The 18,033-nt window shown below is 38.0% G+C and overlaps 1 protein-coding gene across 1 annotated transcript in view; it reads left to right on the top strand.

Moving 5' to 3' along the window:
* The window catches only part of DNAJC1 (DnaJ heat shock protein family (Hsp40) member C1), a 107,470-nt gene that overhangs the window by 86,349 nt on the left and 3,088 nt on the right, over nt 1–18,033 (top strand). The window contains exon 9 of the mRNA XM_064635149.1: nt 6,349–6,468. Coding sequence (XP_064491219.1) covers nt 6,349–6,468 — 120 coding nt within the window. The remainder of the gene's footprint in view (nt 1–6,348; nt 6,469–18,033) is intronic.

The following is an 18,033-nucleotide window of genomic DNA, read 5'->3' as shown; positions in this document are numbered from 1 at the left end:
GTATGACCTGCATGGAGTCCTGAACACTGGTTCTACAATGGGAAGACCTGCCTAAAACCCTCTGGGCTTCATAGAAAGATTAAAAAAATATGCAAGGAGAAGGTGATCTCATTGGTAAACCAATGAAATGTTAGAAGTTGTTAAGAAAAGAATAGAGAGCCAAGTGGAAGAGTTCTTATTCCACTGTATAATTTAAGATTAATCCTGCTCTGTGCAGTCTGGTACATCATTTCAAAGCGGTGGGTGATGATGGAAAAAGGCATCATTATGCATTACATGGCTTTTCCATGAGAAACAGCTGAGTAGATTAGACTCTTTAGCTGGGAAGAGACAACTTACAGGAGAATACTATGGAGGAATATTTTGAACAAAGTTGTAAGTGACATGGAAGTCAGGACATGGAGACTATTTGGATGTGATTCTCTCAAAGCCAAGAGGGAGGTGCCATTAAAGCTAGCAGGAACCAGGTTCAAAACACAAAATAAGCAGGTGCCTTGTATAATGAGTAGCAGATGTGTGCAACTCCTCTTGAACATGAAGTTGCAAATCCAGAAAGTTTACATAGTTTCACAAGAGACTGGAAAAATCTTTGAAAGACAGATTCGGTGAGATAGATAGATTTAAATAGATAAAATATATCAGTCTAGAGAAATTGCCTATTGCCTGAGCTGAAAATAATTGGTGTCCAGGAAAATATAAGGGGAAGCATAGGTAACCTATATGCTTGCCTTTGTCTTACTCTTGTATGTGCATATGGTCCCTGTTATTTCAGAGCAGGATGGGACTGTTTATGATAAACGTAACCTTTCTTGTTATCACAAAGTTTGCTGCTGCTGCACTCCCTGAGCACAAATGATGAGCTTACTGGTCTGCTTTGGCCATTGCTCTGAAACAGCTTAGCTGTCCTTGTTTTTGTTGGCTTACTTAATAAAAACAGTGCTAGTGGAAGTTGGATTTAAGTAAGAGCTTTGAAGGACCAAAGGGTTATATGAACATGTGGCTTTGAATATAAGTTTGGATCATTAATATCCTTTAGCAGATCTTGAGAGCTTCACAAGAGATCTTTAGAACTGTGGCAGACCCTTTGTGTTCAGCAACAGCTGGATCCCAGTGCCAAATGGGACTTGATAAAACAAGACTGACTTCAGAATTCTTATAGGTAAACCAAGAAACTGTAAGAATATAGAAGAATATTGTAATAAAAATACATTATGAGCAAAAAATTGCATCAGGAAAACTTCTACATTCTGTTCCTTAGTTACTGCATAGAAGCACCACCATCTTGTAGGTTAAATATTTCCTGTTTCACAAAATTGTCCAGGGTTTTACTAGGACCCTTGGTCTAGAAATATTTGGACAGGTATTTCTAAATAGATGCTGCCTCATGTTTTATTTGCAAGATCATGGACTAGATGTGCTCAAATCAGTGAACCACCAAAATTAGATGAAGTGTAGCATACAGTTCTAGCTAGATTGAAACTTTAGCCAAACTTCCCTACAAAAGTGATTTTAATTGAATCTTCAGTATACTGATGACAGGAAGAAATGACCTAAAGCTAAAATTTAGTCTTAAAAAATGAAATTATCTCATATTGTCAAGGCACTGTAAATGACTCTAAAAGTTTCCTTATAAACTCTCAAATACCAGTCACTTTCCAATTTTATCAATAAAAGTATATATATAATATATAGTTTTATACTTATTAATGTTAACAGATCTAAACGAGTCAGACTTTTCTTGACAAGAAATGCTTTGTTATCTAAAAATTTGTTTTTAATGTAATTGAAATTAATGTCGCTCATATTTTCAAAAATCCTAATAGTGTAAAATTGTCATGCTGAATGAAGTGGGATGGAATTGCTAAGTGCAGATGCACGTGTAAGAGTGATGCTAAACAATAAGCCACATTGATGTTTCTTTCCTATAGAAAGGTGCATAGTGGTTTGCACGAACTAATCCTTCAGCATTGCCAGCTATGCACACTAAACCGTGTTAAAGGATTAGTACTTATGGGAATGGTATGAAACTTTTATATCTACACTTGTAGCTTATTTTCATTTTAAAGACTGTAGACCATAACTCTGTACTTTTAATTTTATATTCAGTATGGGGAGTTAATCCCAGAGTGGGGCTTTTTTGATGCAAAATCTGAATGCTTGTATAGTAACAACAGCTGTCCCCTCACCATGTGGTGTCTTCCATTGCTTTACTGTAGAGATGAATTTTGGCCCAGTGTTTCAGTAATATTGGACACACATGGTTTTAGGTGACAAAGCAGTATGTTTATGCATTCATGTGACTCTCACAGTTACAGTTGGCTACAGATTAGAACAGGGAGAATACATTCACACCATGACCACCCTCATAGCTGCTTGTAGTAGTTGGATCACAGTAGGTGCTGTTGCATCTAAAGACACAATTAACTGTTGCTGAGGAATTGCAAATTCACAAAAGCTCTTTTACAGCTTTTGCTGTTGGGAGTTCATTTTCTAAAAGCTTTTTCAAAGATTTTCCAAATTTATAAATGTTTTAGGTCTTCACATTCTAAAATTATTGTCAGCTTGAAATAAGATTAAGAAGTTGATATTTTAATGTAGCTAATGAATTGTTGTGCTGTGAATTAGCTGTGTAATTAACTACAAATATGCAGAATGACTGTAGTTTTTGTCCATTATTTAGGAAGATAACCTTAGGAGTTCTGTAATATTTACAAATGGGTAGTAAAATTGTGAGCACAAAATTGTGAGCTTACAAAAAAAGTCTGAAAATAAAACTTACCAGAAAGCTTCCAACATATGTATATCACTGAAAAGACCATCTTGATTTCCATGTGTAATTGCTTAGATATGCTTTGGATATGGTAAGAGAATGCACGTAAAAAAAAAAAAAAGGAGAAAAAACTCCCCCAAACCAACAACCCCTCCCATGTTTTAGTACAAATTAAATAGAAAATTACAGCAAACTGCATATTAAGGCTAATTATGAGGTATGAAATTTGACTAATTTTTAAACAAAAGGCTTTTAACCAAAACTCATAGAAGAATTCATTATTTAAATTACAGTGATAAAATTTTTATAAGTAGAACATTAAGTACTGCAAATCTCTCTTTTAAAAATAATATAAAATATCTACATGGAGTATAATATAATAAACGTATGGAGTATATAAACTTGTTTAAAATAGTAAAATTAATGAGGTTATTGTGCAATTGGAAGATTTTCTGTGTATTTATCATTTCTTATGGAGGCTGGAGTGTAACTGTATAATGCATGTAATGAATGTGCAAGATTTCTCACATACACACACATTGTTTAAGCATCTTATGTTTGAAGCATCATAGATAATTAATTTTATTCTTATATTAAAAACTATGAATGTTTGAGGCTTTCAGCATTTAATAAAGGACTACATGGATCCAAACCAGGACGATTGATAAAATCCTTGCTACTATTGGCTATTATTTACTGTCTTTTAAGTGGCAGGTTGTATTTATGCCAATTTATCTGCTTCAGGGAACACTCTTGATAGCAGAACAAAGTGAATAAAAGTAGTTTGCTTTGCAAATGAATGCAAATGGTGAAGCCTTTCGGGAAGCCCTTTAACAGGAGCAATGCACTTTGATTATGAGTGAAGCTGCCATTTGGACATGGTGAAAAGAGCACGCTTGAACCATTGATTGAGGGAGACAGTAAAAAGTCAGGAAGGGCCCCGTTAAGCTTGCAGTGCGGCAGGCGGATGTCAGTGTGGTTAGAGCACAGTGGGAGAATGACAGGCAGGATTAGTGTCAGGGAGAAGCTTTGCTGTAGTTGTGGAGATGGTCCCTGGGGTCACTCACCTCTGACTGTTGTTCTGTGCTGATGGCTCTGTAATGCAAACCGCTTGATATGTGCCTGTTCATTATCGGAAATAGTGATTAGAAGAGGTATGTCATAAAGAGTTCCTTAAAAATAAATAAAATGGCAAACTAGTGATGGTAATGAAGATTTGGCTCTGTGGTCGTTGCCAAAGATGCTGCAAATGTCAAAGACGGTTACTGCGTCTTGCCTTCTGAGGCAAGCACGATTTCATGCCTTAAACTGCTCTAATTGCGTATTCCTTGCTTTGTTCACTTTTATTTGGCCGTTATGAAGACAGTTATTGTTAACAGATTGGCATGTAGTTAGAGCAAAACATTTTTATATCTGTTGGTTATTGGTTGGTAGGAGCATCCGGTTTGGTTTTGTGGCATAACTGCATTTTAGGGACGGGGGTGGGTTGTTTTTAATAGTCTTAATGCAATTTAAGAATCAACAGATTTCATTCCTGGATCATGCCAGAGTTCTAAAACACTGGATGATGATAACACTGACAAAAAGCTAAGATGACTGTTCTGTTTTATTTAGAGGCTTTTTTAGTATGTAAAAATTGAGATATTTTGTCTTTGCTGAAAAAATATTACATATCCAATTAAATGCCTAAAACTTTATGTCTTAAACTGTGATTTAATCATGGAATCATGGAATCTCATAGGTTAGAAAAGACCTTTAGGATCATTGAATCCAGCCGTTAACCGTTAACCCAGCACTGCCAAGTCCTCTGCTAAACCATGTCCCTGAGTGTCACATCCAGATGTCTTTTAAATACCTCCAGGGATGGTGATTCCACCACTTCCCTAGGCGACCTGTTCCAGTGTTTGAAAACCCATTTGATGAAGAAACTTTTCCTAATATCTAATGTAAAGCTCCCCTGGTACAACTTGAGGCCATTTCCTCTGATTTTATACTTTGTTACCTGGGAGAAGAGACCAATCCCCACCTCACCACAACCTCCTACCTCAAGTAGTTGTAGAGAGCAATAAGGTCTCCCCTCAGCCTCCTTTTCTCCAGGCTGAACAACCCCCAGCTCCCTCAGCTGCTCCTCATCAGATTTGTGCTCCAGACCCTTCACCAGCTTTGTTGCCCTTCTCAGGACACGCTCCAGCACCTCAATGTCCTTCTTGTAGTGAGGGGCCCAAAACTCAACACAGGATTGGAGGTGCAGCCTCAGCAGTGCCGAGTACAGAGGGACAATCACTGTCCTGGTCCTGCTGGCCACACTATTGCTGATACAGGCCAGGATGCCACTGGCCTTCTTGGCCACTGGGCACTGCTGGCTCATGTTCAGCTGCTGTTGACCAGCACCCCCGAGTGCTTTTCTGCTGGGCAGCTTTCCAGCCACTCTTCCCCCAGCCTGTAGAGTTGCACAGGGTTGTTGTGACCCAAGGGCAGGACCTGGCACTTGGCCTTGTTGAACCTGCTACCATTGGCCTCTTCCCATCGATCCAGCCTGTCCGGATCCCGTTGTTGAGCCTTCTTGCCCACCAGCAGATCAAACTTTCCCCCTGATCTTGGTGTGTCTGTAAAGTGACTGAGGGTGCCCTCGATTCCCTTGTCCAGATCATCAATAAAGATGTTAAACAGGACCGGCCCCAACACTGATCCCTGGGGAACACCCCCGGTGACCAGGTGCCAGCTGGATGTAACTCCATTCACCGACGCTCTGGGCCCGGCCATCCAGACAGTTTTTTAGCCAGTGAAGAGCACACCCAGCCAAGCCATGAGCAGCCAGTTTCTCCAGGAGATGCTGTGGAAACGATGCCAAAGGCTTTACTAAAGTCCAGGTAGACACATCCACAATGTTTCCCTCATCCACTTAGCAGGTCACTGTGTCACAGAAGGAGATCAGGTTGGTCAAGCAGGACTTGCCTTTCACAAACCCAAGCTGGCTGAGTCTGATCCCCTGGTTATCCTGCACATGCTGTGTGATGGCACTCCAGTTGATCTGCTCCATGACCTTCCCTGGCACCCAGGTCAGACTGACAGGCCTAGGGTTCCCTGGATCTTCCTTCTGGCCTTTCCTGTAGATGAGCATCACATTTTGTAACCCTCTGTCTGCTGGGACCTCTGCAGTGAGCCAGGGCTGCTGGTAAAATGGTTGAAGGGACCTCTGCAGTGAGGACTTCCTCCTGCTCCCTTATACCCTTGGATGGATCCCGTCCAGCCCCATGGGCTTCTGTGTGTCTGAGTGGTGCAGCAGGTCACTGGCCATTTTCCTTTGGATTATGGAGTCTTCACTGCACTCTGCGTTTCTGTATTCCAGCTCAGAGAAATTAAATGTGTTAGTCTACATACTACACACAATGCGTCTTTTGAGTGTTCAGGATTTTCAGCAGAGGGAGAAGGTACACAGTTGTTTTGTTTTGGGTTTGGTTTTTTTTTTTTTTACAATATTAGATTAATTTGTTTAAAGAGATTTTTTTTCAGTATATTACCTTGCAAATATTTGTCCAATATCCCAGTGTAATGAATGTTTTACAAATGTTTTACAGGCACCTGAATGGACAGAGGAGGACCTAAGCCAGCTGACAAGAAGTATGGTTAAGTTCCCAGGGGGGACCCCCGGTCGATGGGAAAAGATTGCTCACGAATTGGGTCGATCAGTGGCAGATGTGAGTTCACTCAGATTTGCATTGTGTAGAGGATGACAAACCAGAACAAGACAGGCAGTGTAGAAGGCAGACATATATGGGGGCCGACATTGTCTTTTGAGAGAAGCTACAATCCTTTTAGGACCTGGAAGTGAACCATTAACTAACTATGCAAGAAGCAGATGTCAGCCAGTCTCTCCCTCCACAATTAACAGCTGTAACTGATCAGCTGGATGGGGGATTCTGGTGCTTACAAACTTCAGCTACTGCAACCCAGTAACAGAAAACAATATGCTGCAGGTTTTGTAGCAACCTCCTTTCACTGCAAGTGAATGTTTGTGTGACTTGGTTAAAGATTACATTTCTGTTTCAAGCCAGTCCTTAAAAAATGCATATGAGCTCATGGTGTTTAGACAGGTGGTTTCCATTAATTAAACTGAAATATCTTTGCAAATTTTAAAACGAGTAATACATATGATACTATTTCACTGCCTTTTTCAGGATTATGGCATGCTTAATAATTATATCATGTAAAAATGATTAATGTCCTTGTTAATTCATATTTTATAGTATTGTACCAGATATCAAAGCAAGCTTGTACTTACGGATTTTAAGTGTTATGATCTTAAAACCCTTAGGGGCTAGGCTGTAAAAGACTTTTCCTTTCCAAGCAATAGATCACAAGAACATGATGTAGTGTCTGCTGAGGACCATTTGAAAGCCCTTTCAGCTGACCCTATTTTATAGCCTCTGTAGGGGTTAATGAGAATAATGTTTAAATCTGTTGATGTACATTTTGAGATTAGATGTTCTTTATTATATTTCAGAAACTATCTTAAATAATGGGAAACAAAGTCACTGGCTAGAGTGACATGTAACCTCTTACAGCCTCCTGGGAAATTTGTGTACTTAAATTTTTTTTTCCTTATTGATATAATTACAAAAAGATATTTTTAGAAGTTACTTTTAAAGTTTTAATGCATCTATACAGTTCTGTTACATATACCAAAAAGTAAGCCATTTGCATTCTAATTTTAGAACAACATGTTATTTGCAAAAAAAGTGTATGTAAGCAAGAAGTTACTAACCTGCTAATGCAATGAAATTAAGGGTTTTAAGGTTTATTCTGATTAGTATTGTTTATTATATTTCTTGAAGTATTCATACTACTGAACTGGAATGATTTTATTAAAAAGATGCAACATTTCACTGAGCAGATATTAACAGCAAAAATATTTTATATGTGTTGGTAGTGTACAGTGTGCATGGGAAAGATCTTTTGGGATTGGTTTGGAAAATCTGGTTAATTACCCTGATACAGATAATACAGACATGTGAAATGGTTCCACATATACCCATCACAAAACTAATGCTGTCTTAGCATTGCCTTTTGCACCCATTGTTAGCTTTATTCCTTGACTTGGGAGTAAAAACACTCTTTATTAAGAATCCTTTGCATAATATATTTGGCCGCCATAGTTGCAAACATCCAGTACTGGCAAGGAAAAACAAAGCTCACTTGCTTCTTCAAGTAGGTGAGAGGTCTTCAACAACATGTTCTTTTGTTTCAGTGAGTTGGAAAGAGAAATGAAAGAGATGTGATTGTTCTAAGAGTTGTCATTTTCTTGTATGAAAAAAGGAATTTCAAGGATTTTTCTGTGTAGAGAAGGGTCTGAGTGTAGTCCTTTTTACTTTCAGTGACCTCCAACTATATGATTAATGTGTTCTCCACACAAGTTTTTACTTCTCTAAAATTTCCGACTGCTGATAATGCAAGGTCAGCTTTCCAACACAAACTGCATTAGAGTTTCTGCTATGTTTATCATCACATAGCACAGAGTTGCAGCCATTAGGTATTAAGAGGAAACAGAAACAAAAGCTTCATGAAAACATTTTGGATCTCAGACTGTTACTGCATCAATACTAGAAACATTGAAACTGCGAACTATTCAGATATATCCATTCAGCTGTTGAACAAGATGTACAATTTATCCTTTTTATTTGTTGAAGGTGACATAGAATAGCATCTAAATTAGCAGCAAGGATTCTTATTTGTTTGGGCATTACCAGAGTTGAATAAGAAATGTTATGTTAAAGCTGCAGGAAAAATTTCTGGGTTTGTTAAACTTTGAGCACAGTAAAAGAGGTGTTTGCATGTGCAGGCAGCATTTGCTGCCCAAACAACTGCTCACGGTTTCCTTTGGGAGCAGTGCAAGAAGATAAGTTTTGGTGTTTGTTTTGAATAGTTTGTGCAGCAGAGTTTGGGAATCCTTTGCTTACAGCTGATTTAACAAGAGTCAAGCCAGAGAGAATTTGAAGTATGTATTATCTAGCAAATACACTAGATCCTAAAAAAGAAAAACATTCCAGGGCAAATTTGAATTTGTTTTTCCGACATTTGCTAATACAGAAAATACTTTTTAAAAAAATTGAGATCACTTTCTTCTCGTTTCTTCTCCTGTAAAGCATCAAGAGCAGTAAGGGTTGGTTTTCCTTTCACACTTAGAGAACTATAATAGAAAGGACTGAGAAGGTACAATGTGCTTGTTTCCATGTGATTTTAAGCATTCAAAGCCTTTTTAACAGTATATTAGCTAAACAGGTGTTAATAAAAACAGCTAAACAGATGTTAATAAAAACAGCTCAAAGTAATCCAGTCCAAAATAATGTCTCCATTGTTGCTTCTATCTCAAAGCTTTCTTCTCCAGCAAAATAAAGGTTAGAAAAATATCTCAATACTTTCTGAAGAATAAGCAGAAACCATTCATATATACTAGAAGAGAATCAGTGAAATTCACTCCCTCTAACCACCTCAAAGAAATTCTATTTTAAATTGTCTTAAACTCCTTCTTTTTCTAAAGAAATAAATTCCTATGTCCAACTACATTCATTCCCACTGGCAATTTTTAAGCAGTGTGAAGTGACTTGGAGAGTGTTCCTGGCTTTTCTGAACTTTTCAACTTCATGGTGTTGTTTTAACTTACTACATCCTTAGTTTGTGACTAGTTTTCAGTATTGCGCTTAAACATGTCATTTGATAGAAGGAGTCCAGATGAGAATAAAGAGAATAATAGGTTCCTAAAATGCTACCTACAAGGAAAGATTGTGAAGGAATTAATGTTATTGAACTGAAAAGATATGAACTGAGGATGTAAGTATTCAACTACATGAAAAGTATAATGAGGAAGGGTCTTGTGCACTGTATTACTTTTGGAGGGCAGAATTTTATCACAGGCTTCAGAGTTAGAAACTGAGGGACAAAGAATTACAGTGGAGATGATAAAGCAGTGGAATAGGCTGCTATGGAGTCTCTGTATTTGCAGGTCTTAAAGAACAGGTTACACAAACATCTGCAAGAAACAACATCAGTGTAGTGGTTCTGCCTGAGGTTAGGTCCTTCTCTTCATATGATCTGTGATTACACTAGCAAGTGCAAGCTATCTGGGAGGAAAGGGGGAGGAAACAAACTCTCCCCTACAATTGGAAGCATGTGTGAACTCACTTTTCAAAATGTAAAATTAAAGCCAGATAGTCACCATAGTTGGTTTGTAATCCCTGCACATAACTTAGCTTGACTTCTGAAATTCAGTAATTCCTAATAAAGTGTTCCTTCATGTTTTTTTCTTTTCTACTAGTATTCAAATTGGCATTTTGTAGACATTTAAGTTTGCTAACTGTTATTTCCCAAAACACAGCCCAAATAAGGATTACTGTAAGGCCCATTATATGGGTATGTCTACAGGATTCCCCATCCAAACCTGTACCTCCACATGATGTGATGCAAGCTGCTGGGAAAGTGCCAGCCAAAATCCAGCAATGAACAAATGTCCACACTGCAGTGCCCCTGAGCTCATTCAGCTCTACTGTTTCTATTTATGCTGCCTCATGTGATACCAGCATAAATATCTTTGCAGCATATTCCTGTGCTCCTCAGTTCAGAGAGGTTAAGCTTGCAACCATGGTACAGACATACTGTAAGAAGGGTTATTACTTTAACTGCTGTCATGTTAAATATAGGATATGTTTATCTTGTCTCTCTTCAGGAAGACATCTTTTAACAGCCAATGAATAATCAACCCAAAATAGATGAGGTTAAGTTGTGCTCATTTTATCAGTATGTTTAATTATTTAAATTATTTAAATTGCTAATTGTCATTTTAATATGTGCATATTGGGAATTTAACAACCTTTTCCCATAAAGATGGTTTTCAGCTGTCTTAGTACAATGAAATCCTACTGCTTTCACTACTGAAAACTTCTATGGCTTTTTAAGAAATTTTTATTGCAATTGGCTGGTGCTATAAATTAGGTTTTCAAGTATTTTGATTATGAAAGGGAAATGGAGTTCAGTTAACTCTAATCAGGATTCCTGCCTGCTGACCTGGTTACCTGTACCACTGCTCTCTGTCATCCTCCAAACATCTGTTCTTTGACCCATTTTCCTTGCTGAATTTGTTGCTCCAGGGTTAGTTCTCATTCCTATCCGCCAATACTTAAGGAAATAATCGACCTTTTAAAACAAAATAAAAAAGTTATGTTTGAATTTCCTAAGCACTGTGAACACTCTACAACATAGTATAAATAATGAATGGAGTTGCAATACTACTATTTCTGCTAAAATTATATTGTTTGGTTTGACGAATGCTAAGCCTTATAAAGATTTATAATAATGATTGTCAGCTTTTACTGAATTCAAAAATTGAGAAAAAGCACTTAGATGTGAATTATAGAAGTATATTGTATTTGACAATACCAACCTTTATAGATAAAAAAGTTAAAAAAAAATATTTGCTGAAAGGCATAAATTAATTTCAGTAACTACAAAGGACGTTCAAATTGTAAAAATAACAGAGGAAGTAAAAGCTGTCTGGCATGCCAAACAGACTTTAATGTGATTATTAGGTACAGGTTTTTTAAATTAAAGGCACAGAGATCTCAGATTTCATACTTGTGAAGTAATATCATTCACTTGTCTTACAGGATTTAAACTGATTCTGTTTGCTCCTGCAGTCACTAATCTCATGCATTTGTGTTGCAAAAACAGACTGATTGGGATTTGCTGCTTGTATGGAAGAACACTAAGGTAGACAGCAAAACAATAGCCAGGTGGCAGACATTCTGAATTACCATGAAACCTGAAAGCATAAGGTTTGGGGAGGTGGGTGCTTATTTTGTGATATCTCTTGTATGCCCAAGCAACAGTTTCAGCCTTGAAGTCTGACTCTGTGAGTTCATACTCATTATACTTTATATGCCTTTGTAAAATAGATTTCTTATTTTTGACAAATGCAAGCTCATTACTTTGCCAACAAGAAAACATCTATATGAGAAATGGTCCATATGTAAAAGCTCATGAATTTATTAGGTCTTTTGCTTCTGGAGATTAACTGTTTTCCTAAGTCAGTTTTACATTTCATTTTGTCTGTGTTAACTCAGTTACTGTGCAGTCCAGTTGTGGATATTCTGAAACATTCACCCTTAGCAGTTTGCATATATTTATGTAATCAATAGTTCTTCCAGTTGCTTATTGAAGTATAAAGACCTTGCTCTGGACCAAGGTCCAAGAGGGGTTATGAATATCTAAGATGGGATTTAGATCATATGTAGGTCATGCAGATCCCTCAGTTTGAGAGTGAAGTCTTCGAAACACCTGTCTAATCCCACAGACACACGAGAATGACTCTGCTCATACCTGAGGAAGGAAAAGGTGGTTGCTGTTCACAGTACTCTCATTGTACAGTTTTATTCTGTGCACTCCTACAGTTGCCCCTGTTGTTTTTGGAGAACTGGGCAGCAAATAGATGGCTTGTGGCTGGAATTAATGTAATATCCCACATAGCTCCTGGTGAGCTGGGTTTGAATTCCATTGCAGAATTCAAGTCTTCTGACTCCCTTGAGAGGCAATGCATTTTGCATCATCAGCAACAAAATAAGATGTCCAAGTAGTTGTTGCAGTGGGCATTTGAGCCAAACTTCTCTCTTATATGAGTGCTCATAGTAATGAGCTAAAGACTCTCATGGATTTTAACTGACAAAACCCAAGCACAGTATGAAGTCTCCAGTATCATCACAATTCTAATTGCCAAGTTCTTCCTCTTGTGTCCTGAAAAAAGGAGCAATTCTTCTGCTGCTTTGAATTAACTATTTGGGCACTTAAACTGGAGAGAGTTCTACATCTGGTGATTTAGGCCAAGTTTGGCTTTTTTTGGAGGCCACATCTTAAACTGCCCCATAATTAAACTCACAGTTGTTTTGGGGATTTCTGTTGAGGTAGCTACCTCTTCTCCATCTGCTGTGGCAAAGTTCAGAACCACACACGGCTTCAAAGTCCATAACCATAAGAAAACTATTGTTTCTGGCTGCAACTGGTGCTTCTAAGCAAATTCAGTTAAATTCGTAACATGTTTCTTAGTTCTTTCAACTTTTCATTGTCCTTAAAATACTCATTTGGCTGCGTTAGCATCAAATTCAACCTATCATTTACACAGTGGATAAAGACTAGTTATGTTACCTGCATCTGGAAAGTTGGTAACAATCTGCTGAACAAACTGTTACAAGCAGTGCCAAAGCAAAGACACACCTTCTGATTTGAAATATTTCTTTTCAAGGGGTCTAGCAAGTTGCAAATGAGGGTACTTGCAAAAATGGAGAACAATTTGGCTTGATGGTTCAGTATTTGAAGTTTCACCAATCTGTTAAAACTGGAAGACAATTTTAGCAGCCCTTTTAGTGTCTATAAGGGAAGACACTTTATAAAGCAACAAATTTTGAGTCACATGGAAATAGATGAATGGGTCATTATTGTTGTCTGACTTGTGTCAAATGTTGCTGGATACAATTGTGGATGCTATGAAAAAAAGCTGTTTAGATCCAGATTGGAAGAACAGTTCAGTGCAGCAAGTAGTATATTGGTTATAAGGGGAGAACTTTAAATTTGACAATTTATTCTGTGCCGTTCTGGAAGGTTAGATATGTAAAAACCTACTACTTTGACAAAGGCAGGAAGGCATTAAAATTCTTCTGTATCTGGCTTTCCTTTATGAGAAAAATGTGATTATAACTAAAATTCACCTCCAAGATTCAAGAAATTCCTCATTGCTTCACAGTAGCCTCAACTACTCACAGGCTGCCTCCACATTATTTTTTCGATAATTCCACAGATTCTGGCATTTTGGCATGACATAACTAGATGGAGAGCATGCAGTAAGATAACAACTCAATGAACAGACACTGCTACTGGGACAGCAAATTTCTGATAGTTGATGCTGAGAAACCGTGGTTCCTTTAGTAAATACTTAGAGGACTTCTGCTCAGGAAGATGCTAAGAATAATAGAAAATGTTATCAGAACCTCCAGTTGTCAGTAGCACAATAGCAGGTCATCCTTCTTTGCAAGAAGTTTATGTACAGTTGGGAAGCCAAGTGACATGGATTATTTCTTCGTCTACAAATTCCACATTATTTTATCAAAATATTTTCAGAACCCAAGAGTTTTGTACTTCTGTGATTATCTGTTGCAATCCTAGTCAAAATATTATCCTAGAGAAGGAAGGTAGGTTGTTGCCAACAGAAGATTCCCAGGAGACAGAAAAATGGTAAAGGCTTCAATGCCATGTGTGCCCTGTGAAGTTGGGCTGTCGTGGTGCTGGAGGGGTCAGCTGAAGGGATGAGCTGGTGGCTGCTGCTCTGAGAATGGCAATTGTTCTTCATTTCCTACCCGAGGGCTCTCTCTCTGGCATCAGTAGCATCACTGTACTTGACTTTACAGGGTTTTCCCTCTAGGTCTGTCACATTTCTATGCTTTTTTTATGCCTGCCTTCCCTGCAGGGTGAAAAGTACCCTCTCATTCATGTGATAGCAAAATTTGCTTTTGCCTGTGCATCTGAGAGTCTTTTAAGCTGATTCTGAATCATTTTTTTTCTCCTGTATATCTCTGAAGCATCAGTTGTTCCATCTGAAGGAGGTGGCAGGTGTCCAGGGTAATAAGAGATTTAACATCTGGATGGTCATGATGAGGAATGTTTTTACTGCTAGGTGTCTTGTTGAGTAGCAACTAGTCTTTGTGAACTGGACTAATTGTCAGCAGTACAGGAGGAAACCAGCTCTGTCTGGCTTTCATCACATAAAATCATCCCACTAATCCCACTTGCTTTCGATAGAATCTTTTTATAGCTGAAGAGCTATTGAAACTGAGTTCAGAAGGGAGTTCTCAGAAGCAAACCGTTCCTGTGGTTTCTTTCTGTAGGTCCCATAGTAAGATGGTTTGATTTCTACTTCAGCAATTTGATTGCTTGCATCCAGGTTTTTTTTGTCATCTTTATCTGTCTAAGGAAATCTGTTTCACTGTTCATGCAATGACCTGACTTTATTTGTGACTTCTGTTATCCCTGGTGGACTACAATATTTAAAGTTGATTCCTATAAAATAATGCAGTGTGTCTGTTCAGCAGGACAAATACTTGAAGGAATATGAGATCTGCTCTCTTTGGTTTTAAATCAATTTCACAGTCTTGATCCTTATTATTAAGGTGTCCCCAGACCCAGGATTTCTTAAGGGGGGGTGGCTAATACTCTGGTGAAAGCTGTTGCCAAGAACAGTAGGCTGTTAGAACAACTTTTCACAGTCCAGATAAAACTCATAATTTGACAAGAAAACCACAATTTTAAAGCATTATGCAGGAACAAACAGCAATAATAACTAGAAGAGTAATTCTACAAGTGCTTCATACTTTGAATAACAGTATTTCCAAGTATGTTATCTGCTAACTAATGAAAAAGCAATATCATCAAATAAGCAAGTTATGATAAGTGAGTAGAGAAAGCAATGGAGCAGCTTATGTTGGATAACTTAGTGAATTTTTTATGAATCACTTAAGAACTAGCTAGTAAATAACACTACTCACCCCTGGAGAGGAAATCGAAATTGATATTAAGGATGTCAGAAAGCATGGAGGAACTGGCAATGGAAGATTTGAGTGGCAAAAACAATTATTAAACTCAAACAGATCAAACCAAAATACAATTTCATATGTTCCATAGGTTGGATTCCTAATAATTCTCAGTGGTTTAATACTGACATGTTAACAACTCTTGCCCTTTGTCAGCATCTTTAACAACAATGACAGTTAAAGCTGATGGACAAATGAATCTGAAGTTGAAATAAGTGATACCTGAACTCTCAGTGAAAAGAGCTGGCGTAAACATGAACTGCACATAGCACCTGGAAAAGGACTTGCAATCATTCTATGAAAGTCCATCAAAATGTGAACAGATACCATAAAACCTTCAAAAGATAAAGTCTTGGAAATACTAGATGTGATAAATGGAGTAACTTACTGCAAATGTTACATCTGGGTTCACCGTGTTGCAATGACTGAAGTCATAACCTATGGCAAGACCGTTTCTCCTGGATTTTTTGCATGTAAGGGGAAATATGCAATGCAGTTAGGATCTAGGAATAAACCAAAGTCCTTCACTGTTCAGGTGGATGGGGCTGGTTTAGATTCTAGTCCTGTTAGATGTAATATGCAGCAAAATTTGTATCTATTATGGGATACCTGCACTAACCTGATTTGGGAACACTTGTCTTGTAAAGGAAACTTAAATCCAGCAAATTGATTTGCACCACTTCCAATGTAATGTTTGTGTTGCATGTGTAGTCTCAATTTGAAAGATATAATTATAGTTGCTGACCTGAAAACTTCAGAGGTTCAACACAGAGAAACTGAACGTTGGCACTGGATCTGGTTTTGTCTTTGCTGGCAATTTATTCTGCTCTGTTTTATTCAGGGAATCTTTTTTGCTCTCTTTTTTTTCCTGCCTTCATGGCCTTATGAGCAGGCTGTACATCTTTGAAAGACATACTTAAAAAATAGCAAAATGGTTTAGGAACACAGTTTTCTGGAATACATGAACATAGATAGGGCCTTGTCATATCTGCAGTGAATCCACTGCATCATTGCAGGAAGCTCTAAAGGATCAGCTACTTGTTTACTTGGCAAGTTTGTCTTGCTCTTCTCAAAATAATCTATTATAATCCAGTTTATATAACATAATTTCTATTTAAGAGATGCATAGCAGGACACCACTAAGGATCCATTCTGTTCAGCAGTCAAGAATGGTTTCCGCTCCCCTCAGTCTTTTAAATCATTGGCCCTATAGAGACACTTTGCTAATAATGAAGATGGAACATGAACATTTTAATTTGGATTATTTTAGACTATAAATTATTCGAGGAAGGCAATTTCTATTAGTGGATCATTTGTTTCAAGGAGGATCCATCCTATTGTTTCAAAATTGGGGTCATGCAGATCCTATAACTGTTAGTGCCACTTAAAATTTTCTGTTGATATTACAGTATTCTGAGATTTTTCTTTGAACAATTTAAACTTCATCATACTGCAGCAGTAGAGACTGGAGTTTTCAGTGCCAGATGTATACCTCTGGATAAAGGTTTTGGTTAATTAGAGTTGGGATTTCATTGTTCACAGGGTTTTCATTTGAACTTAATCATCCCAGAAAATGAGGCCTAATTTTTAGGGAAAATAGACCACTTTGCCTTGTTAAGTCTTGCTGTCATTTCCTTAAGGAGATCCAGCACCAGGCTATTTTTACAGCAAACTGCTGCAATTTCATGGGCAGGAAGATGAGTGGGAGGAACCAAACAGGCAAGACTAGAAGCAGACGGTACCAAAGTGTTTTAACTATTCAAGTACTCACCTATGAATCTTGTCATAGAACAAAAACCCTAAATCTTTATATTTAATTCTTCTCCCAGCAAATGGCTGTACAACCCCCTGGCAGGTTTGCTCTCTAGTGCTGCTTTGCATAGGGGAGAATTGTTACTGTTAACATTAAGCAGCTAAAACAGCAGATGTCTGTGCTGTGGCTCAGAGGCCTAAATGGTTCCTATTGTGGGTCAATCCCATGCAGAGGAATTCCTGACTTTGTAAATGATGTATTTTTTATTTTTGCTCTGGGCAGCACACTGCACACGCCTTACCCTAAATGGATGTTAACATCCCAAGTCCCAGGTTCAGACAGCAGGAAACACAGGGAGCCCATCCCACACAGTATCAGTTCTGATCCAGTGTGTTGCCTGTTTGCGTTTTAAAGTTTGATTTGGGTGGCTCAAGACTACCTGATTTTCATTTCTTTTCACAAAGACCTCACATTCAAAAAAACCAAAAAAGAAACTGAAATCTGGTATTCATAAAATATTTTCAGTATGTAAAAAGAGTATATAATTCTTTGAATACTACATTTTAAGATGTTTTTTTTTTTTTGATACTTGAATTTGAGACTCCAGTACCTAAAGGGAGCTACCAGAGAGCTGGAAGGGACTTTTTAAAAGGGCCTGTAGTGACAGGACAAGGGGGAATGTCTTTAAACAGAGAATAGGTTTAGATTAGATATTAGGAATAAATTCTTTACTGTGAGGGTGGTGAGGCACTGGAACAGGTTGTCCAGAGAAGCTGTGGATGCCCATCCCTGGAAGTGTTAAGGTCAGGTTGGATGGGGCTCTGAGCAACCTGGTCTCATGGAAGATGTCTCTGCCCATGTCAGAGGGGCTGGAACTGGATGATCCT

The sequence above is a fragment of the Pseudopipra pipra genome, chromosome 1 (genome assembly GCF_036250125.1).
Source record: "Pseudopipra pipra isolate bDixPip1 chromosome 1, bDixPip1.hap1, whole genome shotgun sequence".
Lineage (NCBI taxonomy): Eukaryota > Metazoa > Chordata > Aves > Passeriformes > Pipridae > Pseudopipra > Pseudopipra pipra.
Note: the sequence above shows the minus strand (reverse complement) of the source record. Positions and strands in the feature narration are given on the sequence as shown.